Source organism: Chrysoperla carnea, chromosome X, assembly GCF_905475395.1.
Source record: "Chrysoperla carnea chromosome X, inChrCarn1.1, whole genome shotgun sequence".
Lineage (NCBI taxonomy): Eukaryota > Metazoa > Arthropoda > Insecta > Neuroptera > Chrysopidae > Chrysoperla > Chrysoperla carnea.
The window spans coordinates 28910739-28935758 of record NC_058342.1 but is presented as its reverse complement, the minus strand read 5'-3'; the positions used below and the strand labels follow the sequence as shown (position 1 = coordinate 28935758).

General features: G+C 30.5%; 2 protein-coding genes across 3 annotated transcripts; both read right to left on the bottom strand.

The window, feature by feature from the left end:
* Positions 1 to 5530: 5530 nt before the first annotated feature.
* LOC123303046 (extensin-like) lies at positions 5531 to 6659 on the bottom strand. Its single transcript, XM_044886143.1, has 2 exons — positions 6605 to 6659; positions 5531 to 6540 (listed from the first exon to the last, which is right to left on the bottom strand). The coding sequence occupies exons 1-2, from the start codon at positions 6657 to 6659 to the stop codon at positions 5531 to 5533; spliced, it is 1065 nt and encodes a 354-aa protein (XP_044742078.1).
* A 1606-nt stretch (positions 6660 to 8265) lies between these two features.
* On the bottom strand, positions 8266 to 21376 carry LOC123302147 (solute carrier organic anion transporter family member 74D-like). Of its 2 annotated transcripts, none has more exons than XM_044884955.1 (9): positions 21211 to 21376; positions 19215 to 19491; positions 17723 to 17934; positions 13307 to 13544; positions 12840 to 13166; positions 11724 to 12084; positions 10666 to 10810; positions 8982 to 9414; positions 8266 to 8501 (listed from the first exon to the last, which is right to left on the bottom strand). In XM_044884955.1, exons 2-9 carry the CDS (start codon positions 19405 to 19407, stop codon positions 8353 to 8355), a joined length of 2058 nt encoding a protein of 685 aa, XP_044740890.1. In that variant the 5' UTR covers positions 19408 to 19491; positions 21211 to 21376; the 3' UTR covers positions 8266 to 8352. The 2 variants fall into 2 exon arrangements, with proteins under 2 accessions (XP_044740890.1, XP_044740891.1); XM_044884956.1 differs by having other exon boundaries at positions 8982 to 9333.
* Between the last annotated feature and the right edge of the window lie 3644 nt (positions 21377 to 25020).

Below are 25020 nucleotides of genomic sequence, written 5' to 3'. Positions count from 1 at the left end.
TAATAGTTTTAAAAATAAATGCAAATGTGTTTATTTATGAAAAATTTTTAACGACACTTTTCATAGATTAATTTACAATTTATGTTTCGTCCAGTGGCGTATTTCTGAGAAAATGAATAATGCCACTCTTTTTTTAACGCCCGACCAAACCAGAAAAGTAGTGTTATAAATTTAATATGTGTATCTGTGTATCTGGTTGAGGCAACGTAGCAACTAAACGGATGCACCGATTTTAATTTTTTAAGTCTGAATGATGAGTGGTTAAAAATCACTACCTTACCTTTTGCATCCATCGAAATATAGAAAATTTTAAAAACCCCCGATAAAACAGGAAAAAACTTTCCAATTCTAGAGTTTGAGTGGACTATATACGTGCAAGAATCTCTAAAAATTCCAAAAAAAATTACGTTTCAATCTAGAAAAGAGGTAAGGTAATTTCCAGGCCCTTCTTAGGGTAATTTTCAGGCCCTTAAGAGGTAGGGTAATTACCAGGCACTTTTTAGGTACTATCTGAAATTGCATTCAAATTTTCAACCCTCTATCCAAATTTTGGAGGAGCTGTAGAGATACTAAAGGCCCTTAAAAAGCTGAAAAATGTAGTTTTTTATAAAATTGAAGTCAAAATTTGATCTCAGTTTCGGAGAGATTATTTGCTATGTTTCAAGAAAACTTGACCTCTGCATTTTTCAACCTTTTAGGGTTCGTAGTCATCTTTACAGCCCGTCTAAATTGGGGGAAAGGGTTGAAAATTTGCATGTAAGTTCAGATAGTACCTAAGAAGTGCCTATTCTGTCTGAAAATTACCTCACCTTTTTGTTTAGATCGAAACATAATGTTTTTATTTTTTTATTTTTAGGGATTTTTGCACCTGCATAGTATTACTCAAACTGTAAAATTGGAAATTTCTTTCCTATTTTGTAGGAGTTTCTTTATGGAGATATGCAAGGATTGGATAATACTGGGAATTTCAATAAAACTTTATAAATACATTTTTTTATAAACAAAGTTTCCAAAAACCACAAAAAATGCCTAGGTCATCGGGCTTTTTATTACAATTTTATCGTTCAAAGTTGGTTGACAAAATGATGAATCATATAAGTTATCCTTAAAAATCTAGAGAGTGTGATAAAAAACCATCTAAAATATTTAGACAATCTTGTAGTTTATAAGGTTAATGCCATCAAAATATAAGGTTAATTTAATTATGAGTTCATCGAAGATCCATCATTTGATGAACAGAGACGACTAAAGTTAGTTTATTAATGATTGAAGAGCGATATTTATATTATCAAATTTATAAGCATCACTTGCACACAATATATGATATATTTTTGTAGTTGCGTTGTATTGTAAAGCCAAAAATAATTCATTACTTGACTGCAAAACATGTATTTTGTTTATATGTGTGTACCGTGCAATAAACCAAAACTTTTTTTTACAATACTGTAGGTTTACAATCAAATGAAATTGTATATATTTCGATGGATGTAACAGATATGATGGTGATTTTAACAACAACTAATAGTTATCTTTGAATTTGCAAAAATCCCCCAAAAATTAATTGGATATGCAGAACAAACTGTGAATAATGTTTCAATATCCTTGCATTTGTTCTAAAATCAATTGATTTCATATATTTAACAATTAATTAAAAACAAAAGTAAGTTGATAATTCCGCTTCTATATATAAAAACAAAAAACTTTCCCTATAATTTTTTTGTATAAATAAATGTGCGGGTCGATTATGATACTATTGTTATTAAAATTAAATAATAATAATAAAAAAATTCTATAAAAAGATATCATATTTTCAAAATTGTTAAATGTAAACGTAAAATAGCAGTTGTTATTTTTTTTTTTAATCATTTGTCTGACGGTAACAAGAGATTTTTACTATAAAAAATACGGTTAGTATCGTAATACTTTGTTTATAAAAACAGTAGCGTATATAATAAAGAGTAGAGGAGGCGCTAGTTTGCATTCAAAAGGTTTATTTTAGATTTGACACCGGCCAGGTCTCTTGCACGGCACATTATGAAGATGGTGTTCGGGGGGGGGGGGGGTAGGTGCGTTATTGCCGTGAGAAGAAAGAAATTCAAAAAAGTAAAATTTCGTCATATTTAATTTATTTCGACTACATCAAATATAAGTATGAAGTATTATAAATATATTAGAAATTTGTACATTTTGTCCATCATTTTGCACGAAAACTATCAATCGGTTTGTTTTGGCATTAATCCTTAAGTATCTATTGACAGTTCATCACAAAGTACAGACATAACAAATTTACACAAACATGAGTCGAACAAAACGGACAACCATGAAAATTCTGAACGAACGTGACTCAAATAGAACGCATATAAAAATTTTAAAACTGACTTCTTATCGTGATACCAACAAAATAAGATGAAAAGTCCTATAAACACTAAAATCATGAACAAAATCAATTCTCACTAATCTAGTTGCTGAGGTCAAATCTATCGTGGTGGCGATTCAGCAATCATAAGGCTAATTTTTGCTTTTTCGACCCTAATCATTCAGTGATCCGGCAAAATTTTCAAAAACTTGGCCGCCCGGCAAGACTCGAGCAGGTGGCAACCCTAGTGTATTTTCATGCCGACGCTTCTTCGAAAGTCACGTGGTAGTTTAGACCGTGTTGCCATCTGGGAAAAAACTAGCAGCGTCACATCGTAAAAAGCTAAACATAGATTAGCTTTTTATTCCCAGGATTGATTTCGACAGTGGGCTACTGGCTAATAAATAAATTTATATTCAACTATTGATGAAATTAGGTAATTACTTATAGTATGAATATCTCGAAACATAGACTTTCGATATTGACAAACTTTTTTTGTTGCTTATTTTTCAGTTTGACGGTGGTAATAATTCAATTTTTTTCAAATATGTGGAATCTTAATTTGACGCTCAAAGCAAGAGTCAAGCATCATCATGACGTTACATCTTAATTTCCGGTACCCTAATTCTTTCATAATGCTCTAGGGAGTAAATGGATAGTTCTACAAACGAAGAAATTTTCGACATCTCGCTACTTTGAACTATTTAACTTTACCCCTTTAGTTAGTGAGAGCGGAAATTGATTACGTCCCTGTATTGTACAACAGCAACAACAAAAAAAATGGAAACTTAATATTTAGACATGCTCATTTGATTACGTTCACAATTTCCATTGTTTAATGCACGACCTGTAACGAGGTTTGATTTTCAACAATGCACTTAAAACGAACTTTAAAGCTATACAAGACAATTACTAATTGTCTTGTAACCTATGCTATAGTGTTTATAAATGATGAAAGCTGCAGATATCAAACAACCTTTTTAGTACGTAGATGTACGGAGACCACATTTTTATATCCTGCACACATACAGAAGAAAATGTATTGTATAAAGTCAAATGTACTTCGAATGATTTCGTAGTTCTTCGACAAATATTGTAATTTTTTAGTCAGTATATGTATTGAAATGAGAGTATCTTGAAGAATACTGAAGACTGGTTGTCGATTTCTGGCATTTTTTAATTTTAAACATTCAAAATTACTGGGTTAAAATTGTGGGAAATAATATGAGACCTTGTACCAATTGAGTGCAGTACCATATATACTTTTTTCGTCACATCAAACAAATCTGCGCCAGATCTACAAAGGCTATGATATGATTCCTGAATTCCTGGATTCCCGACACCCTCTCCAAGCGCGTTCAACTTGCACTTCACTTCTTATTTGTTTACATTTGAAACTTTGAGTCCCATATCACAAAAAACAAAAACTCGAATTTTTAGAGCTTTGTGGGGATTTTTATCTACTCATTATATTTTCAATTAGATCGAAATTTTCAATAAGTGCGGGGTCTTTTTTTTAACCGGACTAGAATTATCAACTAAAGCATCGACAGAAATATGTAACAACGTAAGTTTTATCAAGATAGTTTTCATCACTACCGAAGAAAAATAATATGAAAGTCGAAAATTATTGTTTTCGTTATAAAAAAAAAAAAACATATTTATAAATGAAATAAGACCAATGATTCTATAATGTTATTATGCTACTTATATAAGTGTAAAAAAATTGCCTATATTGATCAAATAACGAAAATTTGTTAAAAGTTCGGTGTCCCGTTTTTTGCTGGATTCAAAATAGCCCTAAAAGGGTAAAATTATTTTTATATATAATCATACTAGATGGTCCGAAAATCCATCACCAAGCTTGCACCTGCCTTACTCTTAAGCACACGCCACATAGAAGACTTATGGAACTTTGAATATGCAGGTAATTTTTCTAAAAATCTAAAAATTTTTGAAATATAGGCAATTTTCTTACATTAATATATTAAAAGTAGCATAATAACATAATAAAACAATTCTTACCGATTGAACTTGGCATCCTATGTTGATGGGCTGATTAATGATGTCTTTTAGAAGACATACTCACCTATGAAAAAATGTTTACAGAGGATTCAACATCCAAAATAGTAAGAAAACAAATTGCTCTCTTCAACCCTTAAAAATGTATAAAAATTAAACTCGTTTTTAACCATTTAACAAAAAATTTATTTAAAAAAAATATATAAAATTAATTAATATGATTAACGCTATCTATGAAAATATAATGAAATTACTCACTAAGAAACAAACCAATATTAAATATTTAGTAAATAACGCATTACATTATGGGATATTACACTCCATGGGGATATTAATTACTCCTTACTCTAAGAATATATATCATTAGATCTAGTGTTTAAAAAAATTTAAATTGTACTTTTTATGTCCATAGAAATCCATAGCTAAGTACAGTCGTATGTTGAAAGAATTTTTTATTATTTATCTAGAAAAGAGGAAAATGGGTCATAGCTATATTTCAGGTGCATATAGGTATAAAATCACGATCTCATGAAAACCCGATTATATAATGAATGTATATCATATTTAAAATTAATTGCGAATTAACGAATTTATTAATTAACGAGAATATTGTATAACTTATGCAAATGGAATTAATATGACCTCAAAAAACTGTAGAAACGGAGCGTAAATCCAGTGACATATTTCAGTACTGATACCTAATTAAAATGTTACATTTCAATTTATTCTTTTAAAGTATAAAGACTTGCAGATTTCGATTATCCTAGTCGAAAACTTTTTAAACATTATTAAATTTAAAATGCTTTAAATTTAAAAAGCCACATTAGTTTATTTTGAAGAATGAGCAAGTTACTGCTGCGTTTTGATGAATTATTTGAAATCGTTGGTTAATTTTATGCAATAAAGATTTTATAAAACAACCATTTTAGAATTACACATTAAATCGAAAGAAAATGACCCGAACATGTTTTCGTTTTATTTCTACTTCATCTATTGGAAACCGAAAATTCAATAAACTAGATTTTATTTCCAATCCTGACTATGACTATAGAAGTTTTTGAAATTCGGATCCCAAATGCAAAAATTATATTACACTAAACTAACAAGGATTACATACAAAAAAATTGTAAATTAGAAAATTCTAAAATTCACTTAACTATGGTTTGTAGCATTGAAAATTGGAAACTGTTTCATATCCCGATTTTCACTTTTATTTATCTGCTGTGTTTGAAATGTATTCCCAATATTATTTTCATCGGTTTTCTTAGTATCCGAATCAATAATTTCGGTATCCGATTTCTCAATCACCGATTTCGGTGTTAACACTTCAATTTGATTATCATCTTCGGCGAGCGGTTGTACTGTTGTATTCTTCATTGACATTTTGTTCAATCCATCTCCCGTCGGTAAAAATCCACCACCAGTCGGATTTGGCGGAGGTATTGGTAGAATTGGTAAAATATTCGGTTGTTGAATATAAACGATTTGTTGTTGATTGTTGTCAGGTTTTTGATAATTCTGTGGCCAAAAATAATTTGGATACTTGCGATAATGATTCAAATGCGCTAATGATAAAGGTGGACCATAATTTGATGGAGGCGGTCCATAGCTCGATGGAGGTGGTCCGTAGCTCGTTGGAGGTGGTCCATACGTAGACAGAGGTCCATAATGATTCGGTGGTTCATAAGGATTCGCGGGTTTTGGATAGTGATATCCTGGAAACGATGGAGATGTTAAGTCCGGTGGAGCATATGTTGGATAGTCAGTTGTATTTATGTCAGGTGTTGTTGTATCTGGTTGCGTTGTAGTAGTACCGTTTTCATCCGGGTATAAGTCGTAAGATGTTGGTGGTAATTTTGGGGGAGGTAATCCCCCATCATAGGAATGAGAATCATATGGATAATAAGACGATGGAGGAGAGCTTGGAGATGGTATTGGAGGACCGTAGGAGGTTGGTGGATTATAAGAAGGACCATAAGTTGGAGGAATATATGGTGGATAAGGCGAAGGGATTGGGTAACTAGGAACAATAGGACCACATCCAGGATTATAAGGAACACTCCATTTTGGTTTTGAGTAATATTGATGATAATCTGGTTTGCCGTATGTATTCCAAGGAGAATAATCTCTTCTGGTACGATATGATGTATGGTTCGTTTGACCTACCAGAAAAATGTTTATTAGGTCAATTGAATTTTCGGACAAATAAAAATAATGTAAGCTTACCATAAATATTTTGAGAGGAAAATCCAAAAACACACAATATAATTATGAAATACATTTTGTATTTCTGATCACTAACACTGAATGAAAATTATGAATCGAATTGATGTGCTACACATTTGAATTTAAAGCGAAAGTTACGATTTTTCTGTATATATATTAAAATTTTATCAAAAATGCGGGCACTCTTGGTAATTAATAATTGTATTACTTTAAATGTACCTACATCAGAAGTTCTCAATATGTTTTTTATAATTTTTAATAACTATGATAAATCGAAAAGTGGATCTAATTTTAAGACCATTTGTGCCGTAAACTGTTGGTATTGCTCTAAAATGGTATGTTTTTCCATATCAGACGTTAATCTCTCAATGTAATGTCTGAAGTGAAGCAAAATTTAAATAATACAAGTGAATGTGTTAGTAGTCTACATACTCTGTAAAGACAGTGTTGAAGGTAAACTTCAAAGTTTTGCGACCAAAATAGGTACATGCCAAAATTCCATCATTCCATTTTTTTGCGTTTTTTACCTTATAATGCTTTTAAAACTATCGAGTTTTTATGACGTTAGGATCAATAATCCAACTATTCGTAGCTCCTTACAAGTTTTCAACCTGCTTTTATAGTGTTGTAAAAAACCTGTTGGAACTAAATTTCGGAAAATCACTCTCATTCACCTCACGGAAATTCACCCTCTTAATAATTTCAGATAGGGTTGGTATTAAATTACGCACTATAGATTAACTTAAAGCCGCATACCTATCGAAAACATTCTATCTTTCATAGCTTTTGAGAAAAGCTCTGAAAAACAATTTGCGCAATTTAGTGCATTGAGGTTTCCAGAATATTTATTTGAGAATTCGAAATTCACTCTTTTAATCCCTTAATAGAATCAAATGGGCAATGGCAAATTTGATGGTGATGGCACCATATGAGGCGCCGTTTTTTTTTGACACCCTTCTCATAAATATGTGTTTATCCTCCCTATTTTATTCTATCCTTTTGGTGCCCTTCTCGTTCAAATTACCTAAACTTGTCGCCCTAAACCCAGGCCTCACGGGCTTTAGCCTTAATGGGATATGAAATTAAGTACTATATAATAAAGCTGCGCAGTTAAGCAGATGATGCATATGAATAATTTCTTCTTGTCTTATAAAAATGTTGAAACCTGCTGAATTTAGAAGTATTTCAACTATAAATGCTGGTCTAGCTATTAAAAACAATTTCTTTTCATGAAAATCGCAATATACGAACAATAAGGAAATCTAGTTTAATATATTAAAAGCAATTAATTAAGATTTTCAGTTTAAAAAAATTTCTAATATGATTAATATTGTTTTAAATAAAAAATAAGCGCTTTTAAAAGCACTAAAAACACTAGGTATATATTATTTTCAGATTGCGTACTTGGTTGATCAAAATTGGATATAATTTGGATGTGTTAGGGCAAAATTAAATATTTTGAATTTCAAAAAATCAATTCTCTTGATAACACAGCCAAATTTTGGGTGAAAATATTTCACCTCGTCAATCACAATCATTCACCTTCGTCTACGGCACATGGATACCACCTTCTTTTTTTTTTAATCTGGCGTGAGCTAAAGGAGGTTTATAAGGATCGCTTAGGAATAATCATTTAGTAAAATAAAAATTTAGTAAAAATATAACAAATACAAATCTTTATTTACAAATACAACAATTTAATAATACATTTAATAACATGTCCAAGTTTTTTATGGCTAAATCTAATTTTATTCTTTGGTTGGTGATTTTTCTGTCTTTACTTTTTCATCTGTTTGTGTCGTATTTTCTGGTTTAGGATCTAGATCACCATATAAATCTAAATTTTTACCCTGTTTCCATACTAAGTAATCGAAATATACAGCAATTGTAGTGAAACCTATTTAAAACAAATATTTCATTAAAACATTTATTGATACAAGAGACACAGTCTTGGATATTCAACAAAAGTGAATAATAATTAAAAAACACGACTTCTCTGCCAAAAAATGAACCAAAAAGTAAAAAAATTTGATTGTCATTGCAGTTGGGGGATCATTCTGTGGAACATTTTTTAATCTAAGAGATTCCTCGATTGCAATGACAATTTTATTCATCTTCAAATATTTTCAAAGAAAAAAAGGACAGTTAAAAGCGTTAGTTCAATTAACGCGTGCTTCACGAGAGATTATTCGATTACCAAAATGGTCAAATATCAAATATTTCGTAATTTTCGTTAACTGGAATATTTTTACTGGCCACACGGAAAAATACAGGATATTCTAGTACAAAACAAAATGGTGGCAGCCTTTCTAACATCGAAATCAATTTCATATAGCACAAAGTCCTTAATAAATAATGAAAAATTAAGTATTCTTACACATAGCAGTCACATTTAACGTCCATCGTAAACGATCTCGTTCATAATACCAACAGTTTCCACGTTTATTACATCGTTGATCCCATACTAAACATGCACTATCGTAAATATATCCATAAATAATCGGTCCAGGTATCAAAGCAAAGATACTAACCATCCACAATCCAAAACCTTGTGCCAACGATTTATCTTTAACATCAACAGCACGATAATTGACCAACATGTTACCAATACGGCCTGAACTCATTGCAAAATGTGAAACGGCCATTATAATTATAAACGTATAATATGCGGCATTACAATTTGAATCACAAAAACCGTCGGTTACTATATTATCAAATATAGTACTCTCCTTAAAATTCGTTGATATATTAGAAATTAATGTTTGCGTTTGCGCATCTGATTCTGATAGACATTTACAATCAGAATATTTCTACAAAGAAATAGTGACATCTATTTTATAGAAAATATTATTCAAGGCCCTAGCAGAAATTCTGTGGACACTGTAAAAAGGGTTTTTTGTTTGGAGATTGCAAATTACTCTTCATCCGATCGACCCAAAAAAGTGCGTATGTCTTCTGAATGTCCATTTGTTAAGGCAAAAGGATAGATACTCGTGAGCAACAAAGCTCCTATAAAAATATTCGTGAGCACAAAGCTCCTATCACTCAGGTCATATTCTCCACTTTTTATCTCTTTTTTTATCTCGAAACTAACCCAATCTATATACCGATTCCTTCAGCACAGAAGAGAGCTCAGCATAAGTTTAAAATTTTCTGGGAAAATATTACTAAAAAACCAATTTTAGATCAAAATACCTAGATAAGGATCTGTTTAACAAAAAACAAAAAAAATTGCTAAATTTAGATTTGGGTTAGGTTATATCGGCTGTCCACGAAGGACATAATCAGGCTATAGAGCCCATTGTGATACTATATGTGTTTTACCACCTTCCCGCTGATAATTTCATTGATTAGCTCCTCGATTTCAGAGGCTGAGTGCACCTCTTTCATGCATATACAATGTACTACACCAGTCCATCACAACTATTAATCAAATTAATTTTGTTGCGACGGCGGGAATCGAACCCACTACCCTATGCATAACACGGACGGAATTAGTTACGCCTTAACCAACTGAGCTAATAGGGCGACTTGCTCAATTTAAGAAATTATCCTTCTGGGAACTTTTGACTTAACTAATATAGATTACTTGCATTTTTTGGGTCGATCGGATAAAAGGTGTTTTTGCAAAACACAAAAAAGTGGGTGGGGTGAATCTGAAATAATCAAATAGATCCCACGAGTCAAAAAACATATAAGAGTATTTGTAAATGTTGACTAAACCCTTTCAGTGTCTGCAGAATGCCTGTTAGCGCTTGCACTAATAATTTAATTTTAATTACAGTTCTGGCAAAAAGCATTATCTTATAATTAAATAGTCCAACCCCAAACATAAGCTATACCAACAATCGCGAATCGAGAAAAACAAAAAAATATTAAACAACAAACAATAGGGGGTTGTAGCGCTAAAAAGCGTAAAAAAATAAGACTAGATGCAATTAAAAAATAATACAATTTGCAAAAATGCAAAAATAGGCGCTTCGAAAATATCGATATTGTAGGCACTGAACTGCTAGTACTTTACCAGAACATGAATTAATTTAAAGAGAATATTTTCATACCTTTAAAGAATTTTCCACAGTTGACACAGTACAGCCAGCATGACACGGTGAAAAATATGTCATATTGTTCCTAGCATCGCATACTGGTGAGAATTTGACATGATCGCAATCACAAAGCGCATTACATTCAGAATTTAACTCAATTCTACAAAAAATCAAAATAGAATTTTCAATGAGAATCAAGCTGTTGAAAAAATTGGAAAAACTAGGGGTACCATCGTTATATATTCATTAACTCAACAACAAGAGGTGAGAGTAAAAATTTCTATTTTAAAATTTTCAAAAATCAAATTTTTACCTAAAATTTTCGTATTTTTACCTAAAAATCATAGAAATCCTCTCCTAGAATTTTATGAAGAAATTCGAAGTAAAAAAAACGTGTAACGGTTCCTCAGAGGTAGCACAAGACTTCTGAACATCGTTAAATGAGCTGGCGGAACAAATGAATGCAAACTTAATAAGCTTGCTAGTAATGACACAAATTCGGGGACAAGTATCAATAGGCACCCGGGCAATCCTACTGAATGAGATTATCTTAAAAAAATTCAATCATAGATGGAGACAAGATCGCACTTGTGGTACTACAAGACAGATGTCCCATTATATCGTTTCCAAGGGATATCCTCTATTAGCAAAATTGTTACGACTATTACAGAACACTGGCTAGGCAGCAGGCACGCTGGACATTGGAGAGGAGGCAGAAGCGATGTCTCATCTTCTCTGTCACTGCCTAATTATTGCCGTGAGGAAATGGACTTACTTGAAGTCCGTTGACGTCAAAGTACTCCTACTGTTCCTAAACAGCTATAAAAGGTTCATGGGAATGGTCCAATTCTTATTCGTTATCACAGGGCATCCTATATTTTATTGTGCCCAACCTCAGGACAGTGACCCTAACCTAACCTATCCTAACGGTACCTGAGTATGACTATAATGCTCAGTTGTCAAAGATCCTGAATAGACGAAGGACGGCTCTGAATTTGGAGAACCTGACTCAAAAAAGACCCTACTTAATGACTTGCAAAAGAGGACGGATGGTAACCTTAGATAAAACTAACATTTTTGAGATGTTACTATAATTTTTCAATCGATGATCAGTACATCCCAAGAAAATAAATGAAAATTGTGTTAAAATAAATAGCATTCCAATAACCACATTCCAAAACAACAAATATTTTGGTTTAGGCTTATATTTTGATATATAAAGACCGGAACCCATTAAACCTGCAAATGAACCAACTAAAATAATCGGTCCAGCAACCGCTGATTCTTTGGCTGATGATCGTTGAAATTGTATTTCAATATATTTAATAAAGTATGTGATGAAACCAGAAGCACCCAAAAGGGCAAAAACCCCTGATAGTATGTTGTTCATTAAAATTTTGTTGCCTGTTATTCGACGAAGCGATTTGATGAGATCTAAAACAAAATAAAACTTGTTGTTGTAAAAGAATTAAAAAGAAAAAGTAATTAAAAAAATTAAAATAGACGACTGACCTGGAAATGGAACTAATTAAAAAGTAAAAAACAAGTCTTATTAGTTAATCTGTATTTACAAAACGAATGGTCACTAATTTACACGCTAAGTAATAATAATAATAATAATAATAATAATAATGGGGTTTTATCCAAGCGACGACAATGTGATCAAATCTGCACTCCCATTAATTATAAATTGTTCACACTGTCGCTGCCTGGATTCGAACCCGCAACCTAAGTCTAATTGTGCAACAGTGCAAGGCCACCGCCTTAGACCGCTCGGCCATTTAGGCTCTAAATAAATAGGTAAATGAAATTGTAATTGCACTCGGGGGGACTTCATAGATTAAAAAATGTTCCACAGAACGGTCCCCTGATGACAAGTTTTAGCGAGTAAATTAGTGACCTTTTGCTTATTATACTGATTAACTAACAAGACTTTGTTTTTACTTTTAAGTTCGTTTTAAGCAAGACAGTAGTGTTTTTTAATTTTAAATCTGTTAATGGAATAAATGCCTTTCAAAGAGAAATTTTTAGGAGATAATTTGGTGACTGAAAATGGCCAGACTGTTCATTACCGGACAAGCTGGAATACCAAAGTGTCCAAACAACTTTTTAATAATAAGATGAAGAAAAGCGTATGAAATGAATTTCTGTAATTACGAATCTAATCGAATTTTTAGATAAATACATACCTTTCAAATTTGGCTTTTCTTTTGGCGGTTTTTCAATATTCTCTGAGGGATCTTTTAATGGAATTGTTTCACTTTCACTAATGAAATCATCAGGTGAACTAGTCTTTTGTGGTTTTGGTAACTGTTTTGGAAACATTCCTAATAGTAAGGCCATAAAAGCCATTAATGTTCCACAAATAATCCATCCAATCCACCATGCTCCCATCCATCGAGGATCCTCTTTTTTAATAATTGGCGTAAGGGATGGGTCGATATATACTCGTAAACATAAAAAGCCCAAAAGAAATCCAAATGTTGGACCGACCATTCTTAGTGCCATTGATACACCTGAAAGAAAAAAAGATTATAACAGGGTAACAAGTCGCAAGGTTGAATAAGCAAAGAGCTCCAAAAAAGGACCTATTCACTGATGAAGTAATAATTTTCGAAAAATATTATTCCTCCTCGTAGTAAGTTTTATAACATACCTAATAATTTTGGTGTATCTGTTTTCTCAGTATTATCATCCACATAAGTTTGACCCAACACGTAAAATAGTGTTGTTCCAATACCCAAAATAAATTGTGATAAAAATATTAATACTAATGGAGTTATCGATAAATCTGACGTTATAGCATTATTATCACAATCTTCTTCGGGTTTGTTCGCCATACAATGTAAAATTGGATCTTTTTTTAATGATAATTCACTTATAAACGATTTAGCCTAAAATAACAAAATTTTCAACTCTATTAATTTACATTCATGTAATGTTTATTGCCTAAAAAACTACACTATTCTTATTAAATATTTTCTGTATGAATTATTATTTATATTATTAGTTTAGGAGCCAGTGGCGGATTGACCTCAAAAATTATTGTTAAGACCTGTTGCTGTGTATATTTGTATGTTTCACTACAAAAAAGGCAGCTTAATGCACCATCAAATCCGAGTCCGGAGTTGCACCAAAAATCTTCAACTAAGGACTAAGGTTCTCCTATAGACCAGACTAGGAAATCCAACTCTTCCAAAGTATTAGCCCAGGTAATTAAAATTTTTTTTTAAATTCCATTTTTTTCCGGGCCCAATATATAGAAGCAGTCGGATTCCTCTTTGGCTCCCATTAACCTCTTGATGGGCCATCAGAGTGGAACTATTCCTCGAGTTTGGATACACAATTTGAAATTTCTCGCATAATTATAATAAAATCGAAACATTTATCTTAAGTAATAGAAAATACACCTCAAATATTTTTCACGCATACACGCAGTGCCACATTTACAACTGATGTTATCCTTAGGCGGAATTTTGTTGGAGGCCCACTTGGGAAAATTTGTAAATAAAAAACCTATTTTTAAATAATGATTAAATTAATCAAAATAAATAATTTTTACCCGACTGCGCGACGCAAAGGAGTGGTAATGTGTTTATTTAATTTATTATTACTTTATATAACTCATAAATTAAGCTTTATAATATAATTTCTATTCCAAGTTTTAAATATTTTATTCTTAATTTAAGTAAGAACTTTGTATATTTTTAATTATGAACCTAAAGTTTTTACATTTATTTCAAATTTTTATATAAGTCAAAGTAACTTCGAAGAGGTTACATATAATTGGTGTCACTCACATAGAACAGGAGTGAAAAAGTTGGTAACGTCTAAGAGTACCCGGGCTTGACTCTCGGCTTCTTTGTAATTTTTTCGTTTCTTTCTATTTCTTCAAATAGGAATTTTGTATTCAGGGTTGCCACCTTTGAAAAATTACTAAACTGCAGACTAGGAAAATCTCCGATTCATAAAAATTTTTAACCGGAGACTATAAAATCGAATACAATAGATAATTAAAAATCCTATACTTACATAATCCTATAACTACAGTGGAACCCCGGTAATCCGCCAAACTTTTTGCAGGGCAGTGTCGGACTATCGAATTTGTTGGATTATAAATTACTAATTTATAATCCGGAATTTGTTACAAAAGAGTACCTTGTAACCCGAAAAATCACAAATCCAATGATAAGATTTTAAACGTTATACTCTGAAGTACAAAACATACTTGAATACAAAAACAATAGTCGTATTACAGAGGACGCCGAATTATCGAGGGGTCAGATAACAGGGGACCCACTGTAATATAAACATGTGCCGATTTACACACTGCGTATGCGCGCTACTTTTTAGATGTATGTAAATATACCTATACTTTAATAAAACACACAAGTGCTACCTAGAAATTCTAAATAAGCAAATGTAAATCTTTTTTAAAATTTCATTCGGAGATTTCATTAATCGTCCGGAGAACGGAGAAAAGTTTTAATAAACGGAGTCTCGGATACAAAACCGTATTTGTGTTTTTTCTTTAAAAATTCGTCTATAATTACATCATATTCCAGGGCTTTTAATGGTTCTCTTATTAAAAGAGATCATTAATATTAAAGAGTTTAGCCAACTTTGAAGCATCGAAGGGCGAAGTTTGATTCTAAATAACTTAAATTTCGAAAAAAGATCGTTTGCTTGTACAATTTTTTGTCATTATAAATAAATTCTTCTCAAGTCATTTTGAGTCAGATTTTTTCGCTACTAACTGTCATAGCCACAAACTTGCTTAATGATTTCACGAAAAAGAATCAGTTTTAAAGGAGGCCTTTTATTGGTGAAATCCCCCTCTGTCTAAATGATTAATGCGACACTGCAGTTGATTGAATTTATTGCGGAATCAGAAATGTCATATAAAACGTTTTACGAGTTATATAAACAATAAATTAATTGGCCTACAAATATATATGCAATATTCTTCTATGAGAGGAAAAATTTCCACCTTTTACCTTTAAGTGTTGTCAACACTTATTTAATTAATATTCAACGAACAAGCCTACACTACCAGCATTTCTATAATGGCCCTGCTGTAATAACTATACTTTCCTTTTGCATTGAATCTCAGTTTATAATATGTGAGATCTACTCAATTCGTCTAAAAGACATTGCAAATTATTTCACTTTTTGCACGTGTTTTGCTTGAAACAAAATTTTCGGAGCTCCTAAACCCATAAAATTTAAAAAAAGTGGTGTAAACATTAATCGAGGACTTCTTTGGATAATCTAAATTGACGAAATAAGGCAATATTTGACCCAGGAAAGAACTGCACGCCAGTATATTTTTATGGGAGCCGGTGCAAACTGTTTGCCTGAGGGTACTCAACAAAAACATATCCATACAAACTTGAGCTTTTTCGATTTTGGCTCATAAAGTGAGACGTATGCGCTTAATGCACTCTCATCATTTTTCCTCAACGAGCAAAGAAGTATAGTATATTTTTGGGTCAGTTTTCCACAATATTAACGTTGAAAGTCAAAAAGCCAGAAAATTCGCCCGTTTTTTTTTTTTAATTTAAGGAAACTATGAATACTTTTATATCATTATATAAGTTTTTTAACACGCTCATAACGAATATTAACTTTTAAAAAAGAAAATCTGTAAAATTTTGTGGAAAATGGTGAAAATTTTTGAAAAAACGTGAATATTTTATAGTGGAAAGTCGAAAATCCAAATTCGTTTTTTTTTTTTTTTTAATTCGACGTTTTTTTTAATAATTTAAGTAATAATTTTAATAATTTTATTCGCTGGTAACGAATTTTAACTTAAAAAAGAGAAAATCAGTGATCATTTGTGGAAAATAAGACGGTCACTGCTTCTGCAATTTATTTTACAAATGTTGAAACCTTCGTACAATTTCGTGTGCAACTACTTTTAGTATCATGGCGTAAGAAATACCTTAAAGCAATAGGAAAGCATCTTATGTGTTAGATTTTCTTTGTCTTGCATCTATGTGTGAAATACTCCAATAACCTTCATATATTGCATATTAAAAATAAAAGCGAATAATTTCAAGGTGAACTTTGTTATACACTAACTAATAAATCAAAATTCGACGTTTAGAAAATCTTTATTTCGATAACAAAAGAAAATCAAATTGTTGAAAACCAATGAGTTAATTTTTTTTTTAGTCAATTTTCTTTGATAATGGTCATTAATGTTTATTCAAACAAACATAAATACAGAAAATTTTAGGGTCAAGAAAGGACATACACATTAAGCAATGCGTATAACAAAGATACTATTATATGAGTGCAGGCTTTTATGTGTTTGTAGCTTTGCTCCGAGGCAGTTGTATGACGGATCTCTGAACAGTACTTCAGTTTGCCATTACATACTGAACATACATAAACACATACAAGCTAGTATTCTAGCAAACATATAATAGTATCTTTCTTATTCACATTGCTTAATGTACATATACCCTTTCATACTCATGGATTCAGCAAGCGAAATGATTTATCAAACAAATTGATAAATTTAGAGTTCTACTAACTTTTAATTACCTGGTTAGAGCATCAATTGTCGTCGGATCGCAAAAAAGATTGCTTTGGTATTAAAAAATTAAAAATTTGAAATTGAAAATTCATTATTTTTATCATTATTCAAAATACTGTACAAAATATCGATATTTTAAGATATCGATATATCGAATATCGCGTATCGATATTGAAGCAACTTTTTGCCATCCTTATTTGCTAATTCATCAATATAATCAGTTTTGAAAGTAGATTAAAATTAATGTAGATGTTCCATACTCTATAAAATTTTTACGGAACATTACACATTTTGAAATAATTATTAAAATTATTTCTCTTAAGCACCGGTAAGGCTACTCTTCCCAATAGAGCTTTGGGCAAGAAAACTTCTTCTTAATGTTCCACTTATACTTTAACAGGAACTCAAATTGAACAGGATTGGTTAGAGAAATTGGTTTGAGACTTGTTAAATTTCAAATTGTGAGTCGTAAACAAAATAGACTTCTAATTCACCAAAAAAAAAAATTAGCAAAAAATAAACGCTTACCATTGGCGTTTGTCGAACATACTCTTCAGTTAAGCGAAGTGCATCCTCGCCTGCACCATACAAAAAATGTGGTAAAGCTAATACAAAGCACGATAATGCAGAGCTTAGTGTACCAATCGCAATCCATCTGGGTCGATTACGTTGCCCACCATAATACGATAAAAATATCGATAATAAAATTTGACTGACTTCATTACCACTTAATACGATTCCTAAAAGAGAAAAACGTAAAAATTATTTCTTCTTACTCGACTGTGTGACGCAAGAAAGTGGTAATGTGTTTATCAGGCTATATTCGTACTTATGTACGTATGTTTGCTCTTTTGCGGCACTTTAGAGACCAAACGCGTGGCCGGACTGATTTTGATAATGTCAATCGATTTGTCTTAGTCTTATGAGTGTCACTAAAGATATTGCAGTAATGATCGTACAACCTTAACTATTACCTTTAAAATAAAATGAAAATTGCATTCTAGTCTAGAAATTTGAAAAAATCAATTTTTTTGTGTGCATTTTTTCAAATTTTAGTCTTTGAAATTCATAGCCTTCAAAGAAATTTTCAAAATTCTATTTATTTACTAGCTATTTTTACAGTTACAGCTAATTTAATCAAAATAATTTTATCAAAACTTTAAACGTGTCGGGGCTATAACAATATCCTTAATAATTAAGAACTTTTTGTTTTATATGATTAAAAGGGTTAAAATCGTGTCAAACAAGACGCATACCTTTTTTTTATTCCATAATTTAGCAGACTTGAAATTATTAAAATATCAATAAATAAATATATCTGATAAAAGAATGTGTCTTCAGTAAAAATATTTTTTTAATTAAATTCAAAATGTACGAGAATCAAGGAAATTTTAAATAAAAACTTTGACTTTTTTAATATGAAACTGGAAGTCTCAATCAATTCTGAAAATTTTAGGGGGGGGGTTGTCCGATTTTGCCCGATTAGTTCAATACATAAATAACTTCAAAAGTTGGCATATTTAACATTGGTCTTATGGTAAAACCGTAGATGGATGATATATGTTTTCATAGATTTCTCCAAAACTAGTCGGTGGAAATATATAAAAAAAAAAACTATTGAAAGTTTAAACCATAATAAATTATTGAAAACTAAGAAAAAACACGTTGTGTCCGACTAATTAAGGATGTATGAGCACGGAGACGAAAAGTAAGAATAAAATTTTGCAATATCAGCTGGAATAATTTTCAAAATATCGAAAATTGAAAATTTTGTTTAATTATTTAGCTTTCGATATTTCGAATACCAACGCAAATATCGAATAGGTTTAGTCATTATTTTTCGTCTACATTCATGAAGTTATAACAAAATTCATCATCAAATTTGAAAATAAGATACAAATAATTTCAACTCTAAATCTAAAATTGCCTTGGCGGTGGTACTACCTTAAAAACAAATTCCCAAAGTTTGTCCTTCAAGACTAGAATACCGCCTTTATTTGATAATTTAAAAAAAACTTACCTAATGTTTTGCCAGGTATCTTAAATCGTTTCTCCAATGTTGTTAACGTAATCGTAAAATAAATATAACTCATCGATTGAATCATACCCAAAATACTATAAACTGCAATAAACGATTTGATTGTTGCAAATCGTTGCATCCACAATGCACGTAAACATCCTATCCCACAAGCTACACCAACTGCGCTATCCATTTTTTTTAACTACTTTTTTTTTCTTTTGTTCCACAAATTTTTTATCACATAATTTATCAATTGAAATTTTTTTTTAACGTATCCCTAAGGACAAAAAAAATTTCCACTATGATTATATTTGTTTGTAATAACTACGACATGATTTCAGTTTGTGTTGAGAGTCAAGTTTTAAAAACACGAGGATTATATTTATGATTAAATAATTGTTTGATCATTGTACGCATGTAAAATAACATATTAATAAATTGAATTACTTGATATATTATTACTCCACACGCTGGCTTAGAACTTTCAAAGGTAATATCAATAAAAACAAATGAATATAACAACTAACTGAGTTAATTGTTTAAAAACACTGCATATTCGAAATATTTATTTATTAACTAGTCCGGATTGAGAGATTTATACCGTTCCTACTGTTAAATTTATAGTGTATTTTGACATATGACATTCTTTTGTTTTTAATAATATAAAATTTAAATACTTAATTGTGAACAATAAGTTCATAATTTTTGACTTTTATAGATACTTTGTTTCTTAAAAACATCTAATTTAACTTGTTAGAAACGATACCGAAATAATTGACATAATTTTTGACATATTTGTTCATTTGTTTTAAGTTTCCCAAATCTGATTTTTATACTCTGTATATATGTAATATATATCTCAAAGTACCTATATTAAGTTTAGTCCCTAGTTTGTAACGCCGAAAAATATTGATCATACGAATAAATTTTTAGTATAGGTGTTCATAAAATCACGTAATTAGTTGATTTCCGGTTGTCCGTCCGTCTGTCCGTCTGTCTGTGGACACAATTACTCAAAAACGAAATGGGATATCAAGCTGAAATTTGTATAGCGTGCTCGGGACGTAAAAAGGGAGCCTAAGTTCGTAAATGAACAACATAGGTCAATTGGGTAATCTTGTAAACCGTAAGAGGTAGAACAAAAGTTTAAGTATAAAAATGTTACTTATAAAAAAAGAAACAACTTTTGTTTGAACCATTTTTTCGTAAACGACGCAGTTTATCCTTGAGGGCGCAAATTAGGACAAAATTATCGTGTTCATTTTCTCCAAAACTATAAAAGATAGAGAGTTGGAAATTTGCAGGTAACTTCAACTAGTGGTCTTGTGAAAGATTCTCGAAAAACGAAAAAACGAAAAATTTCAGAAAATACTTTAAATTTTTGATAATAATGGCGGCCTATCAGCTTATTCTTAAGCTCTTCTAATATATAAAAAATAATGCAAGCACTGATATTCAACACTTTATATACAGGGTATTTCAACAATTAACTCAGTCAATTGTTTGTTTTCACTTGTTTAGGACACAATTAGTATATTGTTTTAATATTACATTAGATACAATTAGTATATTGTTTAAATATTATTATGAATCAATTTTGAACTTCGATCTTAGTTTCAATTAAACCCGGGGTGGAGTGCCGCTAGTTATATAATTTTCTTTATAAGAAAATATTTGTTAACTTTTAACTAATCAATATTAGTTTTCCAAATTAATCTTAAGAAAATTTGCCTTGTTATATAACAAAGTATAACTTTAAAAACACTTCAATATTGGATTTACATGATTTAAAACGGAAACTTCAGTTCTAATCTATGAATTTAACACCCGTAAGAGGACTAAATAAAATTACTTGTTAACAAAGGGCGTTAATGAGAATGTATAAACACGATTTAAATAATAAATAACTAATTTACTCGGACTATTTATAATCCAGCGTGCAGACTATAAATTAAGTACCAACAGAGTTGGATAAAACATTTTATTAAAAACTTACATTCAATTTGTTGAACAAACCTTCACTTCCTACATGTAACGTTTTTAATTATTTCAAATCACACATTAAAATTGAACAAAAAATTTTCGAATCCACCAAAAATCCTAAACACTAAACAACGTCGAACATTTATTTTACAATAATGTTTAATTGAAATCAATAATTTTATCACTCAACTAAATTGTTCGATAAAAGTAATTTTTTGTAAAAAGATATCTTTCACTTATAGCCAGATCATTTTAAAAAAATAATATTTTTCAAAACGGACTACAAGTATTGTATAAGTCGACGTCCTTGCAACATGAGTTTAGTTAAACTCCTATTCCTGATATCGGAATGTTTTTCTAATATATTGAAATTCTTTGTCATAATAACTAAGTATTTGTATTTAAATTGATAAATTATTAATAATTCTATTAAACAATTGATCATATTAATTTCATTATCAATCAGTTTTTAAGTGTATTTACTTTAATTATATAATTAAGTGCAGGTCGTAACGGCGCAACGAGTATGGAAAATTTTCAGTCGAAATATTTTCGTTGCGTTTTCTAAAAGGGTTAATGAAGATTCAGAAAACATATGTTGCCAAGTTGCAAAAAGATCAAGTTACTCCTACCACTCAGAAGAGAAAGGGAGAGGGGCTGCTTCCACCACTTTGTAAGTTTCGAGGGTTTAGAATTTAGATATCATAAGATTATGAACTTGATGTAAAATTACTTATATTATATGGGTCGTTCTACAACTAAAGAAGATAATGAATCTGATTTCGATTCAACATTTTTGTTTATTTTAGTTGCGAAATACAATCTTCTTTCAAGAATACAACGGGCAGATCATCAATTTTTTGTACTGTTTATGAAAAGACAGCTGCCCTCCTTTGAAATGTCCCTGCTTATTTTATAAAGATAGTTGGAATTTGCTTTCTCATTTCATCATAATATTGAAAAATTATATATGTACTGATATGGAAAAATTAAATTTTTTAAGTTTTGATGATGTCATAAAGTTAAAAAATTCAATTTTTTTGATAACACAGGCAAATTTGATCCGATCTTATTGGAATTTTTTTTGAAACCCACAAATTTTTGGTCATTCTTTTCGGTTGTGATGTCAGTTTTTCGCTAGTTATCACTTGTGTGCTTAATTCCGGGACCAGGACTCCACATTCTTGAAACCTATCAGAGCTAGGTTAATTTTGATAACAAATTTGAAAAGTATGACCCAAATTTAGTAGGATGACATACTTATTTTATCAAAATTGGATAACATTTGAATGTGATAAGGCAAAATAAAATTTTTTGGATTCTGATGACGTCATCAAATTAAAAAATTTGATTTTTTTGATAACACGGGTAAATTTGATTCGATCTTATTGGAATTTTTTTGAAACCCACAAATTTTGGGTCTTTTTTTCAGCTATAATGCCAGTTTTTCGCTAGCTATCACTTATATGCTTAATTCCAGCACCAGGACACCACATTCTTGAAGCCTATTACAGCTAGGTTAATTTTTATCACAAATTTGAAAAGTTTTCCTTTTCAACAACAACAAATTTAAAAAATAATTTTTATTCGAAAATTCGAAAATGTTAGCTTTTACCATATTACTTAAATTTTTCACGGCCTATCATTTTTCGTGCCTACCACTGCTCTGCTGACACCAGCTTCTGGATTGAGAACATAGAGATGTAACATAAACTGTTTAGATAATACAAGCTCAAGGTGTTAATATTTACAACCACGAGCTATAAAATCTCCACTCTACCATATGTTTTAATTGTGAATAGCAAAAATTATATGATAAATTGATTATAGAATTCATAATAAAATCCCCCCTTCCAACTTTCAAATGTAATTGAAAGTCTGTTTAAACTAACGGGATGACACATCTCAATATTAATTTCCTGATTAGTTCGAGATCAATTTTCATATGAAATGGTTCTTGATTTTTTTGTACGTAGTGGAAAATGAACTGAACTATTTATTGATGATATGGACCATCAGACAAGTAAGTATCGAAACTATGGAAGATTTGTCTGATTTCGATTCGACAATTTGTGTACTATCAAGTTGGAAATTATCGTCTATTATCCCAGAGTACAACGTCTATGGAATAGTGAAATTATTTTAACGTTTTAGATTTATGACCATTTAAAAGAAATTAAGTGGCATTAAACTGAGAGTGTATGCCAGCAAAAACTTGGGTCAAGAAGAAATAAGGAATCATATTTTTTAATCCTGCTTATAATCTATATCTTTGCCAAATTTCATCCCAATCCATTCAGCAGTTTCAGCATGATTGAATACACACACACGCGTCATATTTAAATATAAGGGTGATTCCATATGTGACTGACAGTACATTTGAATGAATGCGGTTTTAATTCTAGTATAGTTTTATGGTTGATTCTACATTTATCTCTTTGTGGTACAAATTGTGCTCATAAAACTTTATGATATATGATTTATTTAAGAAAAAGCAAATATGACTGACACTACATGCAAAAGGAAGTCTGTCTCATCTCAAAAAGGAAATCTCATTTTTTAGATTTTTTAAGGGTCTTGTTCATCTCTAAGTTCAGATAGTAGAAATATCCTGTTTTGTCGAAGGTTTCTAAAATTTTGTAAATTTCAATTTCATGTAGAGACTTAACGTAATTTTTAAATTTTCAATTTTGTTCCACTCCGTATATACATGTATTTAAACAATTACTTGAACTTATTGTTTAATATTCCTTCTTTTAATTTTTGCTTTTTTCAATTTAGAACGCTGAACATATTTTTAAGATATTTAAAAAATACTTAATTTATTTAATTTTACAGGCAATTTTTATTACATTTATGTAATACTTTTTACATAAATTTGATCTGATAAGATTGGTATCATAGAAATTCTTATGGGTCGATAATATTACAAAGCAATAGTGCATAAAAATTCAATAAAATCAAATTAAACTTAGTAAAATGATAAAATATTAAAAACAAAAATGCATCGGCTTTAACGCTTTCTATTTCATTCGTTTATCTCAAAACTATTTACGAATGATTTGATATTTCATGATGATATTTTCGCATCTAAACAAGAAGTGAAGAAGTTTTTTATTACGTTTATATTTCAAAATTATCCTCCAGCAGAATTGGAATTAAAAAACCCACGGGTTCACGGAATACAGGGTACTTCAGTTAGTATGAGATGATAATTTTAGTAATAAACATGTGTTTGACTCTATAAATTTTTATCAATCAATCTCCATTTCCAATATTTTATTTTTCACTTAGGGAAAAAAAATTGACACAGATGACGAAATATGTTAAAAACCTCGGGAGGACCAATAATTTTACACCCCTTAATAGACACATTCTTAACATTAATTCAACCTTCATAAATTTTTTTTATCCCTTTAACTCAATCGGAGAGCTTGCAATAATTTGTAAAGTTAAAAATGTCAACAAAAAAAACAATTTTTCGATTCCTTTTCAAAAGCATATTTGCTCTTCCCCATTGACCTTCAATACTGTGCATTAGTCTATATTTTCGGGAAAAAAAAGACTAAAAAGAATCATTTTTATTAGAGTATCGATAATCGGGACTCAATAAATACCAGGAGCATTCCAATTTATGAATTTGTTCCGATTACTGGGATTGTAAGGAAAACTTCATTGCAAATGAAATTGAAAAAACAGCATTGGAATGTATTTATTTCAGCGAGACTGTACACACAACATTAAACACGTGTTATTGTGTTTTGAGAATCATAACATGAATCATTTTAGATGTATATCGAAAAAAACAATGTTATTTTTGAGT

What these genes read in the sequence shown, in the direction of transcription:
- LOC123302147 (XM_044884955.1), bottom strand. Translation starts at nt 19,407, where the DNA reads ATGGATAGCGCAGTTGGTGTAGCTTGTGGGATAGGATGTTTACGTGCA. An exon ending in GATACCTGGCAAAACATTAG is followed by an intron (nt 17,935 to 19,214) that starts GTAAGTTTTTTT and finishes TTTCTCTTTTAG; the next exon opens with GAATCGTATTAAGTGGTAAT. An exon ending in ATGTTCGACAAACGCCAATG is followed by an intron (nt 13,545 to 17,722) that starts GTAAGCGTTTAT and finishes TTGTTATTTTAG; the next exon opens with GCTAAATCGTTTATAAGTGA.
- LOC123303046 (XM_044886143.1), bottom strand. Translation starts at nt 6,659, where the DNA reads ATGTATTTCATAATTATATTGTGTGTTTTTGGATTTTCCTCTCAAAAT. An exon ending in TTCCTCTCAAAATATTTATG is followed by an intron (nt 6,541 to 6,604) that starts GTAAGCTTACAT and finishes TTTTTCTGGTAG; the next exon opens with GTCAAACGAACCATACATCA.